Source organism: Microchirus variegatus (assembly GCF_963457635.1).
Source record: "Microchirus variegatus genome assembly, chromosome: 18".
Classification (NCBI taxonomy): domain Eukaryota; kingdom Metazoa; phylum Chordata; class Actinopteri; order Pleuronectiformes; family Soleidae; genus Microchirus; species Microchirus variegatus.
This window is the reverse complement of record NC_139819.1, coordinates 15895985-15923126: the sequence shown is the minus strand read 5'-3', so window position 1 is coordinate 15923126 and position 27142 is coordinate 15895985. Positions and strand designations below refer to the sequence as shown.

The 27142-nt window shown below is 39.8% G+C and overlaps 1 protein-coding gene across 4 annotated transcripts; it reads left to right on the top strand.

Annotated features, from left to right (window-relative positions):
- Window positions 1–941: 941 nt before the first annotated feature.
- On the top strand, window positions 942–27142 carry LOC310940511 (far upstream element-binding protein 3-like). Of its 4 annotated transcripts, none has more exons than XM_083905492.1 (18): window positions 942–1036; window positions 9165–9273; window positions 9823–9853; window positions 10083–10129; window positions 11809–11880; window positions 12932–12989; window positions 13099–13255; window positions 13347–13445; window positions 14471–14572; window positions 14681–14783; window positions 17217–17317; window positions 17672–17813; window positions 19604–19764; window positions 20361–20431; window positions 21136–21221; window positions 22628–22699; window positions 22934–23031; window positions 23274–27142. In XM_083905492.1, exons 1-18 carry the CDS (start codon window positions 944–946, stop codon window positions 23280–23282), a joined length of 1611 nt encoding a protein of 536 aa, XP_083761618.1. In that variant the 5' UTR covers window positions 942–943; the 3' UTR covers window positions 23283–27142. The 4 variants fall into 4 exon arrangements, with proteins under 4 accessions (XP_083761618.1, XP_083761617.1, XP_083761616.1 ...); XM_083905491.1 differs by having other exon boundaries at window positions 10080–10129; XM_083905490.1 differs by having other exon boundaries at window positions 9820–9853.

Below are 27142 nucleotides of genomic sequence, written 5' to 3'. Positions count from 1 at the left end.
TTTGTTGGAATTTGTTGTTGTTCGATTATTTAATTAACTAAACACTCATTTCACTTTATGAACAGTCACATTCACAGAAGTCCAATGTCTGAGGTCATGGAGACAAACACCGCTGTGACGTCACAAAGATCAGCGCATACTCCTGACAGCGGCCGATCGTTCCGATCACTCTGATCGAAATGATCAATCTGATCACTGAAACTCCTCTGCTACTAAAACTTCACTCTACTGTCCACCTGTGGAGCTGACTGGAGCACGTGACTGAACGCGGAAGCGGAAATGGAGCAGCAAGTTGCCAACAGCTGAGCAGCGGCAGAGATCCTCTATGAAAGAGATCACCTACCCTGTTGTTCAAAAACACAACACCAAAAAGGAAACAAGAGCCAAAATCCAAATACTATAGTTGCGTGTTTTATATCTGTCTTCTTTATCACATTAACCGTTTGTGAAAACATGTTTAATGTATCTGCACACATACCTATCTCAAATCTGAGATTTAAAGTATCAAGTGGGAATTAACTGTGTAGTTGGTAGTTAACTATTTGTCAATAATATTTTCAACCAAGAAGATTCATACAAGCAATGGAGTATTTGTATAGTATTTGTATGTCTCAGCTCTTCTGGCTTATAAAGTGTTATTTGTCATTTAATTCATATTTGTCACTGGCCGGAGAGAGTTATACGTTTTGCCACCAAATAGCAACACAAATACACCCGATGATACATACATATTATAGAAATACATGTTCAAAAGTGAGTGCATATTAAATACACTCATAATGTATCAACGGTGCCTAATGATCCATCTGTTTCATGGTTCCTGAAAAAGCCCTCAAAGTGAGACCTCTCATCTCTGTACGACCTCTGACTGTAGCTTCAGCCCAGCTAGCAGCCAGTGCTAATACGGCTAACAGCTAAAGGCTAACGGTTAGCTAGTGGCGCTATGATGGCGGAGCTGGTGCAGGGACAGGCCTCGATGAACCAGCCGGGGCTGAAGTCAGACGGCCTGGCCGATGTTTTACAGAGGGCCCGGCAGGTAACAACTTCACGGGGGGTCCGCACATAGCCTTTCCAGGTTGAACCGAACTGTTTAGATCGAGCCAAATCACTTTTATTCGAACTCTCTCGTGTTGTGGTTCTGCTGCTCCGAACTTATGCTCCGTCAACACACACTCTTAAAACACACCAGTATGCTAACTAGCTCAGAAAGCTGCTTGGCGTTGGACTTATGGTCGGTTTTGCACACTTTGTGTGGGCTGACACACTCCGTGAGTTAGTTTAGGGGGACTTTGTGAAGCTGTCACCCGTATGGGAGCGCAGTGGGACCTGGGAAGGGGGTGTTGGTGGTAGTGTTGGGGGGGAAACAGAAGTTTGGCCACACGTGTCACTGAGGCAGCAGACAACCTGTTGGGTTGCGGTATAGGAACACGGTGTACCGGGGTTTGTGTGGGCTTAACGGTAGTAAATGTGTTTCTGACTGCGTTAATAATATGCAATTAATATGAGAGTTTGACACCCCACCACTAAAGACCCCCTCCCTCCCCGTATAGTGTGCTGTTTACGCTAAGTTGGTTAGAAAGTAGGTTAGGGTTATGTAACAGCCTCCACACCATATACAGCACACGGGAGGTGTGTCTGCTCCTATAGCCAGCGATACACGCAGACAGAGACGGGTTAAACGACCAGAGGAATCTTTATGTCTGTGTTAAAATCAGGATCATGTTCCTATAGGTTTAAACACACTGGATTCTGGGCTCTGTCTCTACTAACATGTGCCAACTATGGCAGGTCCAGCCGTACTTCAACCTGTCGTTCAGGTCTCGATGGCAGGATGGTAGGTCATTTGTTTGAAGACCATCTGTTTGACTTTACACTATGCTCATTTGACTGTTGAAGCATAGTTTCCTTCTATGAGGTACTGTGACAAAGCCAATGCCAACTGTGCCCTGTTTGTTCCTGGTGCTGAGAATCGGCCTGAGACATGGAGGCTCACTGTCTCTAAAAATAAGGCTGTCAGTGGGAACACAAGAAAAACAGATTTTAACTGCTGCATGAATCCTGTGATGATATTTTGTTGGTGAATATGTTTACTGCTTTATCTTGCCGTTAGGTGGCCTTTTCTGACTTCAAACTGAGAGTTGTTTCACATTGTAAATTGCTCACTCACCCACTCTTGCTGCCCTGTCAGTAGGTTCAAATGTGATATTTTCCTTCCTTAAATTTGCCTAAGTGACGCAAACAAAGTTACACATTTGATGTGCAGTGTGTGATGTCAGCAGAGCTGCTCTGCTGTCTTGTGCACATCTGCCATTCACATCAAGTGCATGTTTCGTGCTCACCTCTCACAGAGCTTCTGTGCCGCTTTTGTTATGTTTTACATAGGTTTTGCCATTAAAAATCTTAATACATACTTTAAAATACTTAATACTCCTCTGTATTCATGTAAGCTGTAAGCTGTGTGTATGCTCCATGTCTTCTTCACCAGTTTGGTGTATTTCTGTGGCAGTGTTACTACACCACATACAGTATGTGTCTGCTGTGTGTACTACAGCATTTAGAGTCTTAAGGGGTTTCATGCATCTGAAGACATTTATTGAAACAGTACCTCGTTTATAGAACAAGTCAAAATAAAAAGATCATGTTGGGAACATTCTGTTTCTGTGTCGATAAGGACTTAATACCAGGACTTTTTTTATGAAGCTGTGTCTTACATGCACTGCACATATTTAACAATAAGAAGAAAAAAAATATGGAAGTGAATTGCTAAAGTGCTTTTACCTTGAAACAGGAACAAGACGTTTAGCGTTTGTGTTTCACATATATGATGAAACTGAAGAAAGATGATTTTCCCTTAATATATTTGGTGTTGGATGAGTGCAGCTCATGTGAAAAATAGACTAGAGGTTTATTTCCACTCTATGGACTTAAAATCCAAGTTTCTACTCAGAAAAGCCTTTTATAATGGTGAGATCAGGAAGTAGGGTTGAACAATTTATTGTTTTCAAATCAAAATTGCATTTTGAAACGATGCAATTCCAAAATCACAGAGGCTGCAATTAATAGTCCCAGTTTTAGTTGTTCTATGATCTGTGTAGCAGTTCATATTTTTTAAGATCTCAACCTTGCATTGGAATAGATGGTAAATATTTGATGGTGTTGTGGTAATGGTCCAAATTTATTACAGCAAATATTGAATTCAAGCTGGATTGTAAAAATCATATTGCTGATCAATTTGCAATTGCATAATCTGCCAGAAAAATAACAATTGGGTGTTTTCCCAGAATCCTTCAGCCCTATAAAATGGCGAGAAAGAACGGGTCCGGGGTCCAGAACTTATCAGAAAATGTAACGAAACCTATTGTAGAAATGTAGCGAAGTAGAAATAGATAATTGCTGCAAAATGTAACAAAGTAAAAGTAAAAAGTATGCACTATTTATTCTACTTAAGTAAAGTACACATCAGGGATTAAAGCTGACTTTTTTCACCACCGTCCCGGAAACGTCCCGAAAAACATTTTGAACCGTCCCGAATCGTCCTGAATCGTCCCGAAAATCTTTTTTTACATTTTGAGTTGTTACTTACTGGTAATATAATAAAAACACAATACATTATGTTGATAATAAATAATACATTTATTTTCAGACTAGATTTGTTGTGTTGTAGATGACAACCAACACACTCAGTCACAGAACTGTGGCCTACCGGACCTAATGCCACTACTCCACCATTTAGTGACTGCATTTAGTGGGTTGTAGTCGTCATGAGAAGGGCCATGCATTGAGATTTGCATGAGGCTGTTTGGGGCTGTCAAAATTACTCAAAAATTACTTTTGAAAAAACACAAATATTCGAATATCTGTATTTGCGCATGATATCAATGACGCGTGCATCTGGTGTGCGCTGCATCCGCTGCATCTGGAGGCTTTAAATCAGCCAGACTGTCAGGCGATGACAGCATGACGTCAATAACAGGACGAACTAATACAACCAGACATAACTACCTGTAGATGTAGTTTATTTAAGTTTAAACATATTTCACAACATATTACCTACACAAAAATAAGTAGATTAACTAATGACCAAGAGCGCATATCTCTCTCGCTCTCTCTGCGCATACTGGTTTGGAGACTTTCCAGCGTTTAACAGGTGATGTTCCCCAGTGTACTCGCTCTGTTTCGACCGCCGAATTATCGGTGTATCCCTAAATATAACATCTTCATTGACAAGAACGATGTAACCGTAATAATGACGCACTTGATAGTGTGACTTGGGTTTCAATCGGCACCTGGACAAGGGAATGCTGCGCTGATTACATGGGGGCGCATGCGCTCTTGTTCCCCGGTATAGAAAAAGCCGTGGTGTATAAAAAAAATCTATTTTAAATAAATAAACAAGCAACGCTAAGCCTGGCGGGGCTTCATTCAGTGATTGAAACAAACATGTCAACATTAATGAAATGTTTACATGCAGTGCGCGCGCGCAAAGCAGACAGCCGCGCTGCGGCTCGAGCGGCGCAAGCGGCGCAGAGTGAGAGAGGAGCAGTTTCTGCGTCTCACTGAACACAAACATGAGCGCACAGCCATTTACCTTTTCACATAAGTATTTCCCACCGACCGCGAACTCGTTCTGGTTCACAGAAAGTGTTGGAACGTAAACAGAAAAATTTAGTCAGTCAAAATTCTCTTTCGTCCCGTGGTCGTCCCGAGAAAGAATATTGATCGTCCCGATGACAATTAATGACGTCCCCGGGACGACGGGACGGTGTTAATTTTAATCCCTGGTACACATACATGAGCAATGTACTAAAGTACAGTTACGAAGTATTTGTACTTGACAGAAATTTCTTACATTTATTAGACCTCTATTTTACTATTTTAATGTAACTTATTAGATATGCGGTGCCTCATATGAGTATGCTTTTGGCTGGTACTCGGTGTGTGCAAGGTCAACACTGACCACATCAGTGATATGTTGGTGATTCTTACACTTCAAAGTACCTCACTATAAGCTTTATTAAATGTGTGATTTTTTTTGTGATGAGACATGTAGTGTTACTCAATCACAGGAAATGATTTACTATTCAAGCCCAGATTAATTGTTAGACCACAGCCAAGGTATATAAGGTATATTAACAGGGTTTATTGACTGAAGTTGAATTTACTACCCATGAGTAGAGATGCACCAAAAACTACAGTGACCTATTGACTTACTAATTAGTTGTGCAAGGGTTTGGTTAGTGGACCGCATGTGTGGTTGAGGAAGTAATGAAATTACCAAGGTTCATTGAATGCACCTCTAAACTCAAAATGTTGTGGACTCTGACTCAGCATTACTTACCCTAGTCCTCATGGTTAAGATATTTCCTGGACTCAGCAGCTGTCTGCATTGTTTCAATTTATGGAGGCTTTTAACAGTTGTTTTAAATCACTGGGAGGAAATAACACATACATGCAGTAAAATTGGATGTGTGGCTACTAGCTACTGAGCTACCATGCAGAGTGTTGATCTGTGTCTTCACATGATTGGCGAAGGCAGCGTAGTCATTGGCTACGATCAGAGCCAGGGTCCGCTGATGCCAATGGGTTGTAGAACTCCTCTTGGAGCTGATTAATCGGCGAAAATGTTTAATTGCTCGACCTCTTCTTTCTGGTATGTGAATGCTGCTGTCATGTCTCTGTGTCTTGTTTGTCTAAAGATTTCCACAATTAGTTTTGTTACTAACTAATCAGTAAATCGACCAATTGTTTTAGCTCCATAAAAAGGCTCATTAATCATCACAGGAATTGAGTATTAGGGCTTTGTCACAAAATATTTCAACTATCAGTAGTAGTCCAGAATTGTCTGATCAATCAAGTCTCATTATGCAACCAGCTGAGTGAAATGTAGGAGCACTTGAAGGATCTCCCTGCCAGATCAGACCGATTGTGAAGGATTTTAATATTGCTGGAGATGTATCAGTCACTTTGTTAAAGCACCAATTTTTTCATCTTGTGCAGGGAAGAAGTGTGAAAAGGTGAAGCAGTGATTTAGTCGCTCTGTGAACATGTTTAGTGACGGTTTGCCGAGAGCAGCACTCATTGTATCTGCACTGTTTTTTTATGGTTGCTCTTTTCTTTGCTTTTCTGTATCATGGAGATATTCAAGGTTACATGTGTGTATGCGTTTGTGTGTGTGCTTTGTAGTGTGCACTCCAGCCAAGGTGAGGTCAGCTCACAGCTAAAAGCGAATAGCTGTGAAGGAGCTGTAGAGCTCTTGACTCGGTGGCTCTGCAGTCAATAGACAGACGAGAAAAACCTGAACAACTCTGAGGAACGACATAAACATTTGTCTTACTAGTTGTAAGAGAGCTGCAGGTCTGAATTCAGGAACCTCTTTCCACCTTCATTATGCTGTTACCTCATCCAGAATTAGTTGAATGTATTTCCACCTTAATCCAAAAGTTGGAACCTGTGGAAATCTAATTCACAAATAAATAGGGCTAATGGCTGTACATTTTATCAGCCAATTTTCACCTTGTTGACTGCTAGTGGGCTAGCAGTAAATGTTCTCAATATTTATTCATAGGTTTTCTGAACCCACAAGGCCACTGCTGCAAAATCTGTAAAACCAGTCTGCTGTTGCTTTAGGATGAGAGTAGAAGGTGATGGGTTCATCTGGGACAGACTTGTCCTGCTCTTTCTTTCCTATTACCTCTATTTGATTGGTATCAATAGATATATTTCAATGTTTACTACTGCTGAACCCATATATTTGACATTTGCATGTAAGGCAAGCTTTTGGTTCTTGGTACTTTTTCGTACCTGCTTTGACAAGGTTCCAAGTAGGGATGGGACTTTTTTCAACAAAATGACTGACAACACATGTTAACCTCAACTTGTGGGATTTTCATTTTCAGCCCACAAAAAGGACAAAACGCATTGATGCAATGGTCGTGGCGAGCTGGGACCATAGGTGGAAAAGGGGCTATTCATAGCACATTCTTTGCTTAACTTGAGCGAACCGCTTGTGATCACGCTGTACTATCAAGCCAGACTAGTCACGCGAGATTTTGCACTGGTAATAGGAAATGGAATATATTAAAAGAGTTAAGAACTGTATGACTCAATATTGGATCTTCCATATAAAAATCGATATGAATTGGAAAATCTATTTTTTGAACCCAGCTCTATGTTCTAGCCTTCTAGAGTTTATCTGTAATAATCAGAAATAGCCATATCCATCATGGTGTCTCTTAGACTAAACAAAAGGAACCTTATTAGGAAAGTTCCTGTTAAAGAACATGGAGAGAGGAACAGACTGAACTGAACTCTGCTGGAATAATAACTGATTTACTGTGACTACAACGCTCCTCTTTGTCTGTTTGTCATATATATAAAAAACCGTCACAGCGCACACATTGAAAAGCGGCACCGGAGCGCCAGCGTGATTATGTAAACAAAAAAACACGTGTCGGCTGGACAGCAGAGAATCTACAGATTCCAGCGGTACAATTTTTATCACTCTACGACCAAGATTCACGGATCCAGCCCCAAAATAAGAGCAAAACAACAACTGACTTTCAAGAACTACAACCAGAAATATTGTTTTACCTTTGCTGTTTATCAAAACAAATTATTTCCACCAGAACAAAACCCCTTCTAATGAAGACCTACACTTTCCAGCATGCTTTGGGGACAAATCCCGGTCTGATTGATCATTACAGAGCGACATTAGATCGTTCTGATTAGAGAAGGGCGAATGTCCGCCCAAATTCGTCATATGCATTTATGTCCTTTTGACTCGCTAATGAAGTGATTCACACGCATTTGGAGACTGGGGTCTGATTCTACCGGTTTAGACGCTTAAAACGAGCTGTCAATCACCCAAATTGACCAAGGTAAGCCAGAGCTATGGCGCTGCGTAACTGAAGACACTTCAGAGCCACAGAGTTATTATTACGCACCGCACAGGGAGCATCGATTTTAGGCGAGTTATTATACTTTTTTTTTTTTTTTTTTCAAAACAAGTTCTTTTTAGATCTGTAGTGACATATAAATAAAATTTAATTGGTTTTGAATAATTTGGTACCTAAGAAATCTCAAATGGCACAGATGGTGCCAAGCTGAGCCAAAAGTGAGAACGCCCAGACATCTCTTTACTAAAACAGCTGTAATTTCACTCTGCTTTATTTCAGCAGCATCAGACTTTGCACAGCTCATGTCCACATGTTGTTACATGACCTCCATGTGTTTAAGCTCCTACTGCATATTTTAAAGGTGATATTTGCTTTAAAATGCAATATTTTTTTTAGGCGAGAGAAAAAAATCCTTCATTTATGTTGTGTTCCATGTACATTTACTCTGACACAGTGACATCTACAGTGAAACTTACACCTCTGGTGGAATCTCACAAGTGTTATCTTTATTTTGATACCAAGATAATCCACATAGAGCTTGTAACTGCATAGGTTTACTCTATTTAGTTTGGGCTTGTCATTTTCGAGCAGGGACTCCAAAAGGAGGGTCAGGGAAGAAGAGGTTAAATATCCTGCAAAGCAAATGCAGACTTTCTCTTCTTTACACATTAAATATGTTAGAAAATGGTGGCTTAGACCATGTGAAAAACATGACAACCTTGGAGTAAGCAATTATGTAGTAAAGATTGTAGCTCGGATGCACAGTGAGATGAGGTGCCACTGATGAAAGCTCTGCGTTTGGAGGCTTGAATTTCCAAACTGCTTGTGAAACAGTCATAATGACTTTTGGGGAAGCTGGGGAAGATCTCCACCATAATTCCTGTGTCCAGTGCGCCAGCCGAACACGGATTCTCGCTCCTAAACTGAATTAAAACAGTCCAAAGAACCTGTCTCACTTGACTATGGACTTGTTGGGACAGTGCATTCCAATTGTCTCGGAAGTCTTAAGTCTCACACACTTCTGTCTGTCAATGGTGGTTAACTGGTGGTGGTGATCAGTGTATTGCTGGGTTTGTTAACTAGCAACATGCAAACCAACTAATCTAGTCCATTTGATAAAAATGTGATCCAGTACACTAGTAGTACTGTGTTTGACCTATTACCTCGAAAACAAAAGACGGAACTGCTTAAAAAAACAACTTTCTCAATGTTGATGCTTGTAGCTTGAAAAGCGGTATTTTAAGGTATTTCTTTCTGCTTGTGTTTCAGATGGTGGGTAAGATGGGCGGAGAAGCCATTTCTCACCTCAATAGCTCCTCAGGAAGTGTTGACCCATCACTGTATTACCCTGGCCAGAAACGACCAGGAGAGGATGGAGGTGAGGAGAAGGCAAAGGGGAGGTCTATAATTACTAGGACTGCAATGATTCATTGATTACTCAATTAACGTCAAACTATATTGATAGTCAGCTTTTTTCACATTCTTAAATGTGATTTTATGATTTCATGAAATCATTAAAAATTAAGTTTGTGGACAAAATGAGACATTTGCGAGCATCATTGTCATTTTAATGAAAAAGTTTGAAAACATTGCTGTTTCTGTTTGTTTTGAAAACTTTGGAAAACAGAGACAACAGGTGATCCACATCCACTTCCTGAGTGGTTCATCATTTTCATTATTGTTGTTTCTTGGTGGTAATTTTTAAAACCAAGTAAACAACGATGGATGATCTGCTTTCTGTCTAGGCCAGCATAAATGGTCATGTGATAAACATTTTGTACTGTGTTACTATGATCATCGATTATGTGTATGTTTTTGCTTAAAAATGCCCTTTTCAAACAAAAAATTTAGTAGTATGGATGTGGTCAACAGCTCTAATGACACTGTGGTAAATGGTTCATTCACGTCTCTCTCTGTCTCTCAGTAGGTAACCAGCTAGCAGCCATGGGGCATCAAAGGTATGAACAGCAATCCATATTGATTAAACACACACACAGCAGGACTGCACACACAATGACTTTCACCATCATATTCTTGTGTGTGTGCGCTGGGGTGTAACAGTAGATAAGTATGATAGATCTGTCCGCCGTCATGAACATAATCACTTATTGACACACAAACACTGTTGTGGCATTTCAGTGTGCCTCGTATACTGATGTGTGTGTGTGTGTGTGTGTGTTCCAGCAGGGTAACCACAGAGGATTACAAGGTCCCTGACAGGATGGTGGGCTTCAGTAAGTATGACTTCTGACCTGTTGGTCAGATGTGTTGAGGGCTTTAATGTGGGCTTTAACAGTAGCTGAACTGATGATTAGAATGTGTATGACCCAGTTCAGGACCCATTTTTAATACTTCTTCGTTCCCCTACTTTTTAAAAGGTCAGAAGCTTCAGAAAATTGAAAGTATGTGCGATTAATAATTGTTAGCAGTCAGTCACTTTTGAAATGTGATGGGATGATGTCTCATGTGAAATGAGATCATCATGTTTTCAGCCAAACAAATTCACATATCACAACACAACATGAAGAACAGATGCTAAAGAAAATCAGATTGCATGTTTTACATCCACACTGACCGAATCCTTCGTTTTAGTCGTTTGTTGAACTCAGCAGTTGGACATAGATTTACACTCAACAAAAATATAAACGCACAAAGAAAAAGTTGTAGTTATGTGACAAAACAGAGTAACTATCCAAAAATAACAGTACAACTTTATCAATAAAGTGGCTTTACTTTGCGAGCATTAGAATAAATTTCTGCTGGGCTCCTGTGAGGTTGAAACCCTGGTGTGGTCGACGTGCTCGGAGATTCACCTCCCGCAGCCGGTTCCTGACTGTCATTTGCAATGCCTTCACTTTAGTGATGTCAGTACACACAGTCCCAGCCATAACAACAAAATTAGATTAAAAAAACAAACAAAAATAAATAAATGTTACAAAATTGGCACAATAATTAATTTGGGTTTTTTTTAGTTTTGTTTTTTTTTCCATTTTGAGTTCCTTGCTCTTACTTCATGAGTCACTATAATGATCCTTCTAAAAGCCTTAAAATGCTAAATTTTTACCTAAAATTTTCAAAAGCTCTGCAATTTTTTATTTATTTGTTAATTTATTTTAATTTTTTTTGTGGGGGATGGGGGGTTCCGGAGGGCAGGGGGGACACCCTCTAAAAAAATCTTCGCTAAAAGCCTCGGCGGAACCGATTACGGAGGTGCTGGAGCCGCGTGTACCGGTCCTGAGCGGGCATGGTAACACGTGGCCGGTGGGCATGTGTACGGTTCGCTGTCGTTCCAGTCTCTCTGAAAGGAGTCCACAGGCGGCTGACAGTGGAATGATGCACATTCAGTTGTGTTGCCACAGCTGTAACGCTCAACCCAGCACTCAGCATGCCACTGGCACGCTCCCTCATGATTTGTGACATCTGTGGCATATTGACAAGTGACAAAAGTCCACATTTTGGTGTGCCTTTTTATTGACCAGACCAGAAGGAGTGTCTGTGTACTGGTCACGCATATTAACCACCACTCTGCCATGCTCCATGACTCTTGTGAGTTGAAATACTCAATCTGAGATTGTAGTCGATAGGAGTGGCCAAGTGACACTGGACTACTGGGTTTGAGCAAAACAAATAATTCCATAAACAAATGCATCAAGTGTAAATGTCATGACATTCTATTTTTATTCACCATTTCAAGTTCTTGCGTTTATATTTTTGTTGAGTATATTTAAATGGGTAATACATCTCTCTTTCAGAGAAAAAGAACAATGTTTTATCATCATACATTTCTAAGCTTAAATGGTAATAGTCCTAAAAATAGGACACAGTGTTTTTTCCATGACTGTAATGTTTTACAGGAACAGTTACTTTACTCATCACATTTCATTATTTTATTCTCCTCCGTCTTCTCCTTCAGTTATTGGTAGAGGAGGAGAACAGATCACCAGGATCCAGTTGGAGTCTGGCTGCAAGATCCAGATCGCTGCTGGTGAGATTGACCATTGACCTCCTCTTCATCCTTATGATCATTTCATCTTCTTTAATTCCTCTGTTCCTCATCCTCTCTATTAGGGATGCACCGATTAATTTAGGTTTAATTTAATTAATTTTCACGTGATCGGCCGCAATCGGCAACCGGCTGGTCAGTCAGAAATATTCCGATTTTAATAAGCCGGTCAAATGCACCTGCATCGCGCAGCATCAGCAACACACGTGCACACGGCTATACACACATGTAGTAGATTGTAGGGCTGGGCGGTTATGATATGAATTTTTATTTATACGGCCATACCGGTGTATTTGATTACACAACATCCGCGCATCCGCGACGCTGCTGTCTGCTTTGCGAGTGGGCGTGCGCTCTGCATGTAAACGTTGCATTCATGTTCATTTGTTTGTTTCAATCACTGAATGAAGCCTGTCATATTTGGGACAAGAGTCAGGACCTTAAATCACTTGCACAAAACTCTTGATCAGCACTCAGCATTTGTTTGTTTGTCATTTAAACCTGTGTGCGCAGAGAACGCGAGGGGCGGGCGAGAGAGAGAGCGAGTGCGAGTCTGCGGTCTTGGTTATTAGTTCATTTACTTATTTTTGTGTAGGTAATATGTTGTGAAATATGTTAAACGTTAAATAAACTACATCTACAGGTAGTTATGTCTCGTTGTATTAATTTGTCCTGTTGTCATCATGCTGTCATCACCTGACAGTCTTGCTGATTGAAAGCCCCCACATGCAGCGGATGCAACGCACACCAGATACGCGATGCAAATACTATGAGAATATATTCGAATATCTGTGTTTTTAAGGGAATATTCGAATATCATTTTTTTCAAAAATTAAATCTGAATAGGCTATAATCGGTATCGGCAGGTCAAACTTCTTGAAAAATCGGAAATCGGAATCGGCCCCAAAAAGGGCAATCGGTGCATCCCTACTCTCTATACTGGACATATGCATATTTTATGCACAAAATGTAAATCTTTGGCCAACCTGTATCACTCACCCTGTGTATCTGTGTGAATGTGTGTGTGGTGCAGACAGTGGAGGTCTGATGGAGCGCCCCTGTTCTTTGACTGGAACCCCAGAAAGCATCGAGTGAGTCTCACCTCCTCATTGGAACAACACGTCCTCCTTACTTTCACCTGCTGCTTAACGTCTGTCTGTGTGTGTCTGTCTGTGTGTGTTTCTATGTGCTCGTGTGCAGGCAGGCAAAGCGGTTGCTGGTCCAGATAGTTGACCGTTGTAGAAATGGACCAGGTTTCCATGGCGATGGCGAGGCTTCTGTGCAGGAGATGCTGATCCCCGCGAGTAAGGTTGGGCTGGTGATTGGCAGAGGAGGAGACACTATCAAACAGCTGCAGGTACAGCGTCTGACAGAACGAGCCACACTGACGAAGGCATCAGTCCTTTTCAGTATCTCTGACACGTGTTTCTCATGTTGCTCTGTGTCAGGAGCGAGCAGGAGTGAAGATGATGATGATCCAGGATGGTCCAATGCCAACAGGAGCTGACAAACCTCTACGTATTTCCGGAGACCCGTACAAAGTGCAGGTACACACATTTTATCTTGAAATTGTGAGGACCTCCATTTACAGAGCCTGTTTCCTAAAAGCCTAAACCTTATTTTTGGTCAATGCAATTCTTTCCAACTATAAACCCTAGCCACAGGGTGTCTGCGGGGTCTAAAAAACATTTAAAGTTGATAAATCAATTTGAGCAAAATGAAGGCCCTTGAAAAGTATTAAAAAGACTTAATCACGATTTCATGAGGTATTAAATTTTGTCCATAGAGTCTGACTGCAAAAAGTACACATGAATGATGACGATACGCAGCCTTGCAAGATAAATATGTGTTGCTGATTACAGGTTGAAGTGGTGAAGTGGTGGTCTTAAAAATTTATTTAAATTAACTTCAGGATTCCTGCATATACCCTGAACACACAAACTTAATACCCAAAGTGAAATTAAGTTTTTCACAGCAGCCTGGACATGTGGTAAAAAAAAAAAAGCACAATGCTTACAGGATTGTGCAATTAACAGAAGGTGTATGAAAAAATAAAGATAAATAACTATACAAATGGTGCCCGAGTCTCTCAATTGTAAATAAAAGTGATTAAAATATTGTTAAAAATGTATTTTTTACACATGGAAAGGGGGAAGTGGAAGAGGTCCAGAATTCAGTTATTATTGAATATTATTATTATAATTTTTTTTAATATTCAAATTATATTTGACTGAAAATTCGTTCCAACAGCTGTAATGGGGTGTCCTTTCTTGTTCCATAGCACTGGGACCCTGTGGAGTTACAGGCTCAGGATTAAGTGCTCAACACACCAGAGCTGCTCATTACATCCATTCGCTTAAGTTGTCTGGTCTAGGAGCCTTTCTGAGTCTCTGTAAGAGACTGTGGACACGAAAACAAAGTTTTTTATTTTTTATATCATATCTGCATTCTATCCACATGGAAACAACATATTGGGAGCCCTGACATGGTATTTTTGGAAAGTAGCTAGTATTGTTGACGGCAGGAGCACACACATCTGATGTGATGACTCTGTTCCTGTCTCATCCTTTAGGCAGCAAGGGAGTTGGTGTTGGAAGTGATCAGGGAGAAGGACGGAGATTTCAGGTCGGGACGCAACGACTTCAGCGCCCGGCTGGGAGGAACCAGCCTGGATGTATGACACCCACTCACTCACATGCTGTTAGCATTTGTTAGCAATTTGCATGTACAGTTTAACTCTATTCGATAAATATTACAGGTATGTTTTTGTTTGTTTTTTTAGGTTCCGGTTCCCAGGTTTGCTGTTGGTATTGTAATTGGCAGAAATGGAGAAATGATCAAGAAGATCCAGAATGATGCAGGGGTCCGAATCCAGTTTAAAGCAGGTCTGTTTACACACATAATTTGGATTGAACCAGGTCTTTTTAAACTAGTATAATCCAGTTTGAACCAGGCATTTTTACACTACTTTTGCACTAGTTTGAAGCAGGGGCTTGTTGCACAAAACCAAGATAAGGTTATCTTGGCTGAACGTGGTCTCGTCTGTTGCACAATAGCAGTGGGGCATTCAGATAGATTTGTCTAGAAAAACGATCTCCAGTTTTGTTAATCCTGCTGCTCAATCACTTCTGTCGGATGTCGTTCTGATCAGAAATGAATGTAATTTACAGTTATTAATGATCTTCTGGGTGTATTCACCTCCGTTTAATTAGACTGCGTTAAAATTAGGGATGGGACTTTTTTTGTCGACAAATCGACCGACAATCGACACGTGCGCACCTCGACAAAAAAATGAAAAGTAAAAAAGTGTCACAAACACGTAACGTTCACAACCACGGAGGTTAAAGAAGCTGTGCACGAAAAGGCGATCATGCTGTCCAGGCTCCCTGCGCTCTCAGATGATGGTGCGCGCGTCACCGGCTCGTTCTCTCGAGTGGCTGTGAGCCTCCAAGCGCGTGTGTGTGCGTGCAGTGCGAACAAGGTTGCGCTTAAGTTTAGGACGGGGGTGGGGGACATAACACAAGTGCTACACCAATGAAGACGCCATCTCACCTAGTCAGGATCACTGTACTTCACTCTGGTGGACACCTAAGGAGCGCAGGTTCAAAAACCTGAGCCGTCTGGCGACACACGCGTTCCAGCGGAGAATACGCTCATTTTTATTATCGCTGTTCTGATGGTCAATAATGGACATTACAGCCATGTTTTTGAGCCTAAAATGATGTAGTACACTGTAGAACAATTTCCACCCCCGCATTGCTGCTGCTGTAAAAAAAAAAAAGTCGACAAAAAATTTGACACGTGGACCTCGACAATCGACTCTAAAAATGCGTGAAATTCCCATCCCTAGTTCAAATATTACAGACAAATTGTCATTCAGTCAATTTTATTGTAATTGTGATAGTCATTATTACATTATAGCCTATGGATTTTATGATATCCGTATTGCTGTCAGAGACTTGATCAAAATGTTATTTTGGGTTTTTTTCTATGCAATATTTTTGCAGTTGTTGAGATGATTAGAAATGTCTGAGGTTGTAAAGATGGTTTCAGTTAAGTCAGTGATGAGCGCAATAATGCAGAACCTCATTCGTCATCTGTGTTTCTGTGACTCCTTGAATTGCAAATAGGATGATTTCATTGGACCAGTGGTTAGTAAGTGAGGAGCTTTTTTAGGAGAGGAGCATTTTTATTTTAAGGATTCCCTAACCCTATTTTATTATATAAAACGTCAATGTAGTTATCTGCACCAACCTCACTTTAATTTACAACATAATAAACAACAATTATGTCGATCATGTGAGCTCTGAGCAAATTAACTGGGTCAAATTTACAGTCAAAAATCGCACCAACAGTGTTTCCTGCATCTATAACTTGTTTCATCAAGAAACCACAAAACATAAGCCCAGTCTGGGCTTGAGTGGAAGTTTCACTTAGGATGCTATATGCATCCTTTTATTAAAAGTGAATGCGAAAACACAAACAAAGTTAGTTTGTTTGTTATGCATTAAACATAACTAGAATGTGCCAAATAAGCTCTATAATTACTTAAATACAATCTAAACCCTAATCTAAATCATATTTCAAAGCATGTGGGGTAACTCCACATTGGAGAATAGTATTTTAAGTGTTTTAGTACTCAAAAATGACTGTTTTGGCTTTTTTTTTTACTCACCCCTTAATAAGTTTCTGTTATTATCAGCTGTTGCTTGCTTGTCAAAGAAATACGTCGTCTTCATTTCTGCAACGGTAAATCTGTGATCGACATTCTGGTCTACTTTAAAAAGCTGTGAATATGCTCCTTACCAGGATTAGTTACATCTGGCTTGACCAAACTGTGCCTTTTCATCCTGGTGTGGTGTTTGTGCAACTGACTAAGCCAGGATGAACTCTGTAGCATTGGTTCATTTTCACTTTCTCAGATATCCTGCATTTCTTAATTCTATTTTTGACATCCCACAGGTCTTTTTACACTGTTATGATCCAGACAAAGCAGGTTTGTTTACGATCCAGTTTGAAAAGGGTCTCTTTAAAATAGGGATGCACCAAAATGAAAATTATTGGAGGAAACCAGGAAACACTAGGCCGCTGTTTCAGTGATAATATCTTATGGCCGATATGTTTCGGGTGCTGAAATTTCGGTGCATCCCTAATTTAAAATCATATAAATCAGGTAACATAGCTCTGTTCATACCAGTAAAAATCTAGTTTTTAAGCAGGTCTGTATACAATTGTATAATCGATTATATTCGTATCCTGTTCAAATGTAAAGTTCCAGAGGAAAGCATTCTGATTTCTTTGTCCGTCTGTCCATTAAGATGATGGCATCAGTCCGGAGCGTGTTGCCATGGTGATGGGACAGCCAGACCGCTGTCAGCATGCTGTCCACCTCATCAATGAGCTTGTCCAGACTGCACAGGTAACAAGAACACATTCTTGTACAGCATCCTTGTGTGGACATCCTCATAGATATAACGCATTCTCTTAGCACCTTACCCTAACTTTAACTATCACGACTAAATGCCTAAACCTAGCCGTAACCCAACCCTAACCTATACTAATTCTAACCCTTATCCTAAAACCAAGTCTTAACCCACAAAAAGCCCATTAAAGTTGTGAGGACTAGCCACAATGTCATAGCATCAAAATGGCTACACAAAGATTAATATGAATATGAATATGAATAAGAAAGTTTGTCCTCACATTCTTCTACAGACATGTATACATGCACAAACACTGACTTTCAGAATAAATTTGCTGGTTTTTTTTGTAGGAGCGTGATGGTTTTGGCTCTGCCCTGCGGGGTGGGGGGAGGGTCAGAGGTCGCAGTGACTGGACTATGGGCTCACCAGGTCCTCTACAAGAAGTGACCTACACCATCCCTGCTGACAAATGTGGCCTGGTCATCGGTAAAGGTACGTGTCGGAGGAATTGGTGAATAGGGAATTGTTTTTAAACCTGCAACTGCTGCTGTGTTTTTGTTTACTTGATGTTGTGTTGTGTGATGTAGCCATGCGCCTCTGCTTTTTGTGTCTGTCTCCATTTTTTACGTCTTTCAGTTGAGTTGCAATAGCATGTTTCACCACAGCAGAATCATTTTGAGTGCTTTTTTGCACAATATATCATCCCACCTATTACTAGTATACATATTGAAATGTGAAAAAATAGGATTTCATACCGGTTTGCTTGAGTAGCTCTTGGCAAACTATGCAGATTGTCCATCACTCGCAGCACAGGTGCAAAGAACTGATTGTTTGCATAAAGTGTGAAGTTTAAATCGTGAAATTTCCATACTGTTAGTCGCACTCAAAAATCATGACTGAGGGTTGCTGCGTCTTGTAATATATTTATGAATTCAGTTTTCAGGCAAATGACTGAAGAAGTTAATTATGTCCCTCTGTTGTTTTGAATCAAAATAGAGTCGGTTCCCAGTATTTAAAAAAACAACAACAAACTGATTTTTTCTTTTTCTTTCTTTAAAAAAAAAAAAAAAATGACAACAGCAAAGATTTAGAGTGCAAGACAGCCCCCATTCACAGCCCATTTAGAAACCTCATTAAAACATCAGCCTTTGTGTGTGTGTTTGCTCTTGTGTGTATACTGGAGGTCATGAGGGTCCAGGAGCAGCAGCTTTCAAAATAAAAGCAGTAATGCAAAAGAATGTGAAGTACCCAATGTTTAGACACTGTGTGTCTCATTTAAAGCTGTTGTTGCAAATTGGCCAAATCCAAATCCAGTTTTAACAAAGTAAATTAACTTTTACTTTAAATTTGAAACATGATTAGATAGCAGAATATTTTAGTTTTTTTCCGCAGCCACACGTTATCAATTGTTCTAAATCATTTGTGTCGTTGAGACGAACAGATCTATAAAAACTGAACTAAGAAGAAAAAACATTGGTGATGATTTTCCTGATGTTGGTACTGTTCATTTGGTATTGGGATGATGAATGTGATGTTCCACTGGATGACTTTCTTTTGTGTCTTATCATGTCTAGCTTTGTGTCAAAGGTCTCCCTTATCATAGGTCTTGTCCTCTGTTATCACAGATTTTGTCCTGATGTTATAGGTTTTGTCCTTTGTTGTCGTAGGTCTTGTCCTCTCATATGGCAGGTCTTGTCTTCTGTTATCACAGATTTTGTCCTGATGTTATAGGTCTTGTCCTCTCTTGTTATAGGTCTTTTCCTCTCACATGGCAGGTCTTGTCCTCCGTTGTCATAGGTCTTGTCCTCTGTATTGGTTGATCTTGTCCTCTGTTATCACATATTTTATTGCATATTTGGTCCTGTTATCTCTTTTATTGTTGGGCTTCTGCACTGCTACATAAGTGTTGTCCATTTCTGTTTCTGTGAACAAACTCTGGCGAAAACATATACCTTCTTGGCGGAGGTCAATATGTGTTGACATAAGCCTTGCCCTCTGCTACGATTACCTGCTCATGTCTTGTTTATTCCTCTGTTCCTGCGATGCTCCCTTTACACCTGGAATTAGAATGCATTTTCTGTGATCAGATGGCGATCGGTATCACCTGGTATTAATGTGTGTCTCCGGTGTCCACATCAACATCCGATTGTTGTCCGATCATGGTCACATCCCCCACTGTGAATTTCAGGTGTAAAGGCAGAAATTAAAAACTACTAGTCTTGATTTAGTCAAGACTAATAAGCCATTTGTGAGCATTTGCCTATGTGTGTGTATGTGTGTAGGAGGTGAAACCATTAAGAGTATCAACCAGCAGTCTGGAGCTCATGTGGAATTGCAGAGGAACCCACCCCCCTCCACTGACCCCAACACCCGGGTCTTCACCATCAGAGGCACCGCCCAACAGATGGACCTGGCCCGCCAGCTCATAGACGACAAAATTGGAGTAAGTAAATAAATATGTCTTTACAAAATAAGGACAACTTCAGCTTTGTTCTGACCAGGCCTGATTTAAATACAATATGAACACAGTAGTGTTCTGTCAATAAAAAAAAAAAAACTCCTACCCTCTCATTGGTTAAACTTTGGCCTTGTACCAGATGTGGTCACCAGTCTCCACTGAAAAATCAAAGCGCTCGGGTCAAACGCATGATTCCACTGGCTTTACTCAGCTTGCCTCAGCACGGTTAAGATGCCTTTCCACTAGCATAGTACCTGGTACCAGGTACTATTTTTAGAACCTGCTCTTGCAAGGTTCCAAGCACACCGAGTAGGTACTATGCGTGACGTCGGCAGATTGGCCAGAGTGCCGTCACAGGAAGAGACGTCCTACACAAGGATCAAGCCAAATGGTGCCCAACTGTAGATCGGTTAAAACTAGTTAACAATCATAAGGAGAGTAGAGCCGGTGGAAACGCACCAATAGTAATGACTATGAAATGGAGTATTTAAGGTGTAATGTGTTTGATGTGATGAGTGAATGTGGTGAAACAATAAAATAAAATAAATGAAATAAAATAAACTTTCTCTTTCATCCTTCAGGGTTCAGGTATAATGAGCAATGGAGGTTTTGGCTTCAGTCCCTTTACCCAGGGCCCCACTACACACCAAAAGTAAGACTATGATTTTGGTTTTCTCAATAGATGGATTGTGGTAAAGTGGTACATTTTAAACCTAGTAGACGCCACCTGCTCTCTGAAAGCACTTTCACAACTGCTTCACCTGTGCATCAACCCTGACTGTTTCTATTTCTCTGTCAATGAAACATTATAAATGTCACATTCATTTCATGAAATCCGTTGCTTAATTCTGGAACAAGTTAAGACGCACTTCAGCATCTGTCATGATCACCAAACTTTTTAGGGCTGCTATAATTAATCAATTATTAATCCAACTAATTGATGAATTGCTTGTGTTTTTTAAAATAATTAAAACAAGTTCTCAGATTTCTCAGCCTCTTTAAGGTGAATGTTTTCAACTTTCCTCATTAAAATTAATGAAGTTAATTTACATTTAAGTGCAGATGCAATCATTCAAAAAGGGTCTTTGCTCACCCAGAAACCTCTGTAATGGTCATGGAGGAAGGAAATAAAGCCTTGTTCCCTCAGATATCTTAGTGCAATTTCCCCATTTTCATAGACGGATAAAAGTAGAAAAATTGTAGATTCACTGGAAAGGTTGCATTTAAACTTGCTTGTATTGTTGTGAGATGCAGCAACAGTCATGGTGGACTGTTTGCTTCCGGTACTTTGCCTGATTTGTCTCTATATAATATTTGTGAGAAACTGTCACTAAGGAGGTTTGTGTCTGTGTGCAGCTGTGGCAGTGGTCAGACCTTCCTCACTGGAGTTTGGGGAAACACCTACCAGACGAACTGGCAAAACCCTGGACAACAAGACCCCAGTAAAAACAACACACACACATGCACACACACACACACACGCTGCTTTTGCATTCTTTGTGTGGACCGTCGTAGACATAATGCATTCCTTAGCCACTCACAACTGAATGTCTAACCCTAACCCTCATTCTAACCCTAAACCATGTTTTAATCCATGTACAATACATAATACATGTACACACACAGACACAGCAGTTTGTGATGCAGAATCTTTACTTTATTTATTTATTTCCAGTCTTCAATGCTGAACTTAATCAAATTAATATTTCACACAGACTAGGGTTTGGTTTTTATGAAAACTTTTTTATTAACTTTAGATCTTAATTTAAACGCTTCATAATATTGTGGGATTGATCCTTTCTCTGCTGCTTAGACCAACTCTCTGCAAGAGTTTGTTACCTAATTGCACTTAATGGAACTTTGCTGATGTAGTGGCACCTGGCCCAAATTTGGCACATCTTTAGTTAGTGAGTGAGCGAATGACTGAGCGAATGACTGGCTTGCGTCAATTTCACAAAGGGTATTTTTCAGAATGTTTCATTTTGGTTAAGATCGTACTTTCATGTGAAGATACACAAACAAACTAGAGCTGCAGAACAACTATTTTTGTAATCGATTAATCTGTCGATTATTTTCTCGATTAATCGTTTGGTCCATAACATGTCAGAAAATGTTATAAAACATTGATCAGTGTTTGTCAAACTTGGAAATGTTTGTCCACAAACCAAAATGATTCAGGTTTAACGATTTCTTAGTTATGTGGAGCAAAGAAACGAAGAAAATATTCACATTTAAAAAGCTAAAACAATCAGAAATCTTGTTTTAACCATGAAAAAGCTTCAAACCGATTGTCGATTTATCAAAAATAGTTGTTGATTCATTTAGTAATCGATTAATTGTTTCAGCTCTAAAACACGCTGGTTTTATGGAGTCCAGCAATTAAGGCTGTGTGTGCGCGCGCTTGTGTAGGTCACTCAGAATAGGACAGATGGACTACTCTAAAGCATATGAGCAGTACTATAAGAAGCTAGGCAAGTCCACACACACTCGCAGATGTGCAGACACAGCAGGGCGATGCACAGATTTTAAAATCTACATCCTCGCAATGGTGGAAGGTTATGTCTGTTAAATTAAAGGGATAGTCAAACAGAATTAAACATTTTTTTTTTTAAGCTATACCTTTAGAGAAGGTTATCAGGAAGAAGCATAAGGGCTTGGGGACAGTTCACGTTTTTTGAATGTGGTTGTGTGAGATGCCAAAATGGCGTATTTGTCAGACGTATCTACAGATTCTGCTTGTTCCCAGGCTAAGCTATATCTGAAGGGGTGTTTTTTTGTGGTGCTGGTTGTTCTCAGCGTTTGGGATGCTCCAGTGTCAGGCTCACTGTTTGCATTTGTGTATTTGTAGGTCAGCAGAACCAGCCTCAGAGCTTGATGGCAGACTACAGTAAGGCCTGGGAGGACTACTACAAGAAACAGAGTATGACAGCCCATATCTGTGTTTGTGTTGTCCCCTCAGCATATAAACTAACATAAATCATAATCAGGGAAAGAAGATCTTTTATGTTCAACATCATGCATATCAATTCAACTTTCAGACATTCACTGATGAGAATATGAAGATCATAATAGACACAGCAACTAAAAGCCTATGATATGTTTGAGCTGCGACTCGGCTGGAAAGAGATATGACCCCACTGTTTTCTCTGTGTAGGTCAGTCGTCTCAGCAGAGTTCAGTGCCAGACTACACTGCAGCATTAGCAGAATACTACAGACAGCAGCCCTACCTGTGGAACCCTGCACAGCTACAGGTAACGAATAAGGAGCCACCAGGAAACTGGTCCTGATTCATGCTGCTTATTTAATAAAGTCCCAGAAATGGTTGGTCCAGGAACCATCTGCAGCGAGGCAGGAGAAATGGGACGGTCAAGTTAAGTCACTGTGATGTGGTCTGTCCTTAAACGTGGTCCCTCAATTGGAACACAACTTGTTTGTTGTTACAAGTGTTTTGTCTCTACTCTTTGGTTGACAATGCATTTTCCTGTTTCTTCAGGATCACTAGAGGCTCCACCCTCCTGGTGAAGGCCTCGGATGGTCGTCAATGGCAACCAAAATTGGGGTTTCCTAGCAACGCTCCGCCGCTTCCTCCTTCCTTTTGTAGAGAAAAACTAAGGATTAACTGAAAAATCACGGACTCTTCTTTCTGTTTTTTAACCTTACAAATTGATATTTTGTCGGGCAGATTTTTTTGGACTAGCCTCTGGTCTCCCAGTGTAGACCTGGTTTTTCTTTTTGTTTTTTATCAAACTTGAACTTAAAGATGTATCAATGTGGCTTTGAACAAAAGAACATCCAGTATAATCTATATTTTGTCTAGTTTTATTTTCCAATAAGAAAAAGGCATAAGGCTTAGCAGTCTTGAGTAAGAAAATCTGATATATTATTTTGTTTATGATGATGTTTTAAAGCATGCGTCAGATTGTGTGTGTTGACTCTCAGTTGTTTTTTTTGTTTTTTTGGCATAGAAATATTTTAATAGCGTCGGATGGAAATGTATTTTACAGTCGGAGACAAAACTGTTTTTGTACTAAATTTGTGCTCGCTGGGTCTGTTGTTTGCAATCTAATTTTACCTGTTTAGTCGCCATCTTGGAGGTGCAATGACGCGTTTTTTGTGTTCTATTTGGTTTGATGATAGTTCTTATTCCTGTACTCTATAGTGATTCTTTAGTTTTTATGATGTAACGATGAATAAATGACGATTTATGTTGCGTTGTCTAAAGCCAGATCTCTCTGTGGTTAAACACTTTGTGTCCTCAAAAAGGATTTAATCTCTAACCGACACCGCGTTTCTCCGCCTCAACTTTCATTACAAAAAGCGGGAAAAATACTATTTTCTTACAGAGTGAAACTTAATTATTGTTCTTGTCACTAAGTTCTGCATTTTTACTTTTGTGATTTGTTGGTAGCAGGAGTATTATGAAGTTCTTGATTCTGTTAGCGACATGTTAGCTGAAAGAGCTTGTTAGCTAAATGCACAAGTTAGCTCAACTTGGTAGCAAAAACGGTGCGTTACCTCAACTGAGTGTTAGCTGGATGAATGTGGTGGTCGGTTTTTTTTGCGTTAGTTGTCTTGTGTTTTAACTAAATGTTAGCAGAATAAAAGTGGTTGTTGAAGTGTTTGTTAGATCTGAACGTTGTCTTATGATAGGATATTAAATTTGTTTTAAAGGTGTGTTAGCTAAACACTGAGTGCTAAAATTAGCTTAACAGTATTTTCTACTGAACACGTTGGACATTTTTGGTGGCTCAACTGTTGTGTGTGGTTTTCCAGACATGTAGCTATTGGCTAACGTGTTAACACTCACAAAATATTGCACAGGCAGTCGATACCAGCACAGCAACTTACAATTATTTTCTTTATCGATTGATCTGCTCATCAGAAAATTGTAAAAAGTTTTTTTGTTTTTTTTTACAATTTTCCCACTGTCTGAGATCTTAAAATGTTTGTAATTCAGTGATCAACAGTTTAAAGCCAAAGAAGCTCATTTCACTATGGTACAACACAGATAAAGGTCAAAGTTCCACGGGAAGCTAGAACCAGAAAATTCTTAAAAAACACATCAAGTCAAAAAAATATTAATCGGGTAGGGAGAAAGGGGTTTAAATGATGGATGATTCATTCCAGGAGGCAGCAATGCATTATTAAAGATGCCAACTGCCGTTAAACACCAAAGAACTAATCAGGTGGTTAGCATAAGGCTCTACTTTATGCTAGTGAAACGGATGTTGAACACCGTCAATATCTAACCCCTCTATCTTTGCGTAAGAATGAAATTCCCTCTTGTCCACTTGTAACTTTGTGGATAGCAAAATCGAATCCCTACTAAATTCCATTCCTTTAACTGAAAAGAAGGCACACACTGTTTAAATTAAATTTGATAACTTCCAAAAGCCCAATATAAAATTGCAAGTCCATTTAGCTGTAATATCCATTGCACATAATTAATCAGTTCTGTAGACCTGTGAATGTTAGCTGAACAGAGTGCTTAAATACGTACGTTTGTAAAACTGAATGTTTTCTTAATGGCACTTCAGGTGTGTTGTGTGAACTGTGAGCGCTGTCAGTTGATGTAGATTTATATGCTTGGTGGCCTTGCAGGTCATTGTAGACACTTTTTATTAGCGTTGCATTTGTTACTCATCGGAAGAATAATCAGCAGCTGTTTTGGTAATTGATTTATCTGTGACCAATTTTAATGTGGTGAAATTCTCTGGTTTCAGCTTTACGATTGTTCATTTTTGTCTCGTCGTTTGCTTTTCTTTTGTGGTCGTAAACTCGGCACGTTTGGATCTTGAAACATTTGTCAGACAAAAAGAGGCATTTGAAGAAATCACAGTGGGCTTCAGGAAATTGGGTTGGATTGATCTAATATAATTTTTTATTTTTTTTACTATTTTTTGACGATGACAGATATCAATTTCAGAAAATAATGGACAGTTGCAACAGTTCTGTTTCATATTTGTATGAATATGTAGGTATTTTTTCTTGTTTTAACACAATTTTTTTTATCTGAAATTCACATGTATCTTTGCAGAGGTTTAATTGCAGCCTTAACTGTAAAGTGTGTATGTCCTTTTTGCGATAACTGAGTTGTGTGTCAGATACATGTCATGTACATGTTTCAGCTGGATTATGCCTCTCGAAGATGAACGTTACTTTTTTTATATTATATCATATTTGTAGGAACTGTTTCAAACCCACTTCCAAAAAGACCTTTGAATCTGCCAATAAGCTTGTTTAATGCTCGTTATTGTTGTGTAGATGAGTGTGAATCTGTTTCTTTGTATAAATTCAGAGATGTGGCTTCGTAGGTGTAATTCCAGCCTTGGCTGTATTTGTTCTCCGTCTCGTGTTTTTTGCCTGTTGTTGGCTGAATATTTAATTGTTAGCTGAATGTGTGTCGGACCACAGAGAGGTTGCCTGGTGTTGAGGGAGATCTGGCTCTTGTTTTTGTTGACTATTGAATCCACGGTTCTGCTTCTTGTATGTGTGTCGATGAAGATGATGATGACGATAATAATAATAATGACAATAATAATGAGTTCTCCTGTACAGGAGTCTATTTAAATCTGTAATGGAGTTATGAATATTCAGTTTGTCGTAAGATAATATAGTTTGTGTAAATTTCCACTCTAGCGGGTGCTCTCCAGTACAAAATGTGCTCCTGTTAAAAAAACCATTATGTTGTTTAATTCACATGTCTAATGTTTTGCAAAGAGAAGCTGAGTGTTATATTCTCAAGACTGCTAGGCTAACTGTCCCTATCTCTTCTCCCTATTTGTCTTTCTCGGTCTAGATGTTGCCATGTTAAAAAGTTGGACTGATTTAATGTCTTTCTTCACGTCTGTAATCGGACCATGTGATTACAAAAGCCTCACAACCTGAGCATTATAGTCACAGGCGTGTTGAACAGTCCACAACTTGTTAGTGTGGCAGCTCTGAGGCGAAGAGAGCTGTAGTAACGGGGTATAAAATCCCCCAAAACTTAACTCAAGAAAACACTGGACTGGATGGTGGCCTGGTGTCTGGACCCGGTTCTAGGTTTAGTCAGCAAAGTCTCACCATGTCTCCTGTTGTCCCAGAATCAGAACTGGACACGACATAACCAATCCACTCCAGCTTAGATCTTCCTAGTCCTGACCCCTCGTCCTGAAGAGGGTGACCAGGAGCTTTTTGGTTTCATGGTTTCTGTTGTTTTTCTCATGGACACGTGTCCTAACTGTAACCTGCAGATTTTTTCTATTAGATTCTATTGACAGATAGAGTTGTGTATGAACCCGAGCCACAAGACTGTTGATGTCCGAGGAAGAGGAAGGAAGGATGATGATGATGATGATGATGATTAACATGAGGGCTAAT

Bases quoted from the DNA above. Each gene is read 5' to 3' on its own strand.
- LOC310940511 (XM_083905489.1), top strand. From the start codon at position 944: ATGATGGCGGAGCTGGTGCAGGGACAGGCCTCGATGAACCAGCCGGGG. The intron at 11,881-12,931 runs GTGAGATTGACC...TGTGTGGTGCAG, and splicing joins CAAGATCCAGATCGCTGCTG to ACAGTGGAGGTCTGATGGAG. The intron at 22,700-22,933 runs GTATGACAGCCC...TTCTCTGTGTAG, and splicing joins GGACTACTACAAGAAACAGA to GTCAGTCGTCTCAGCAGAGT.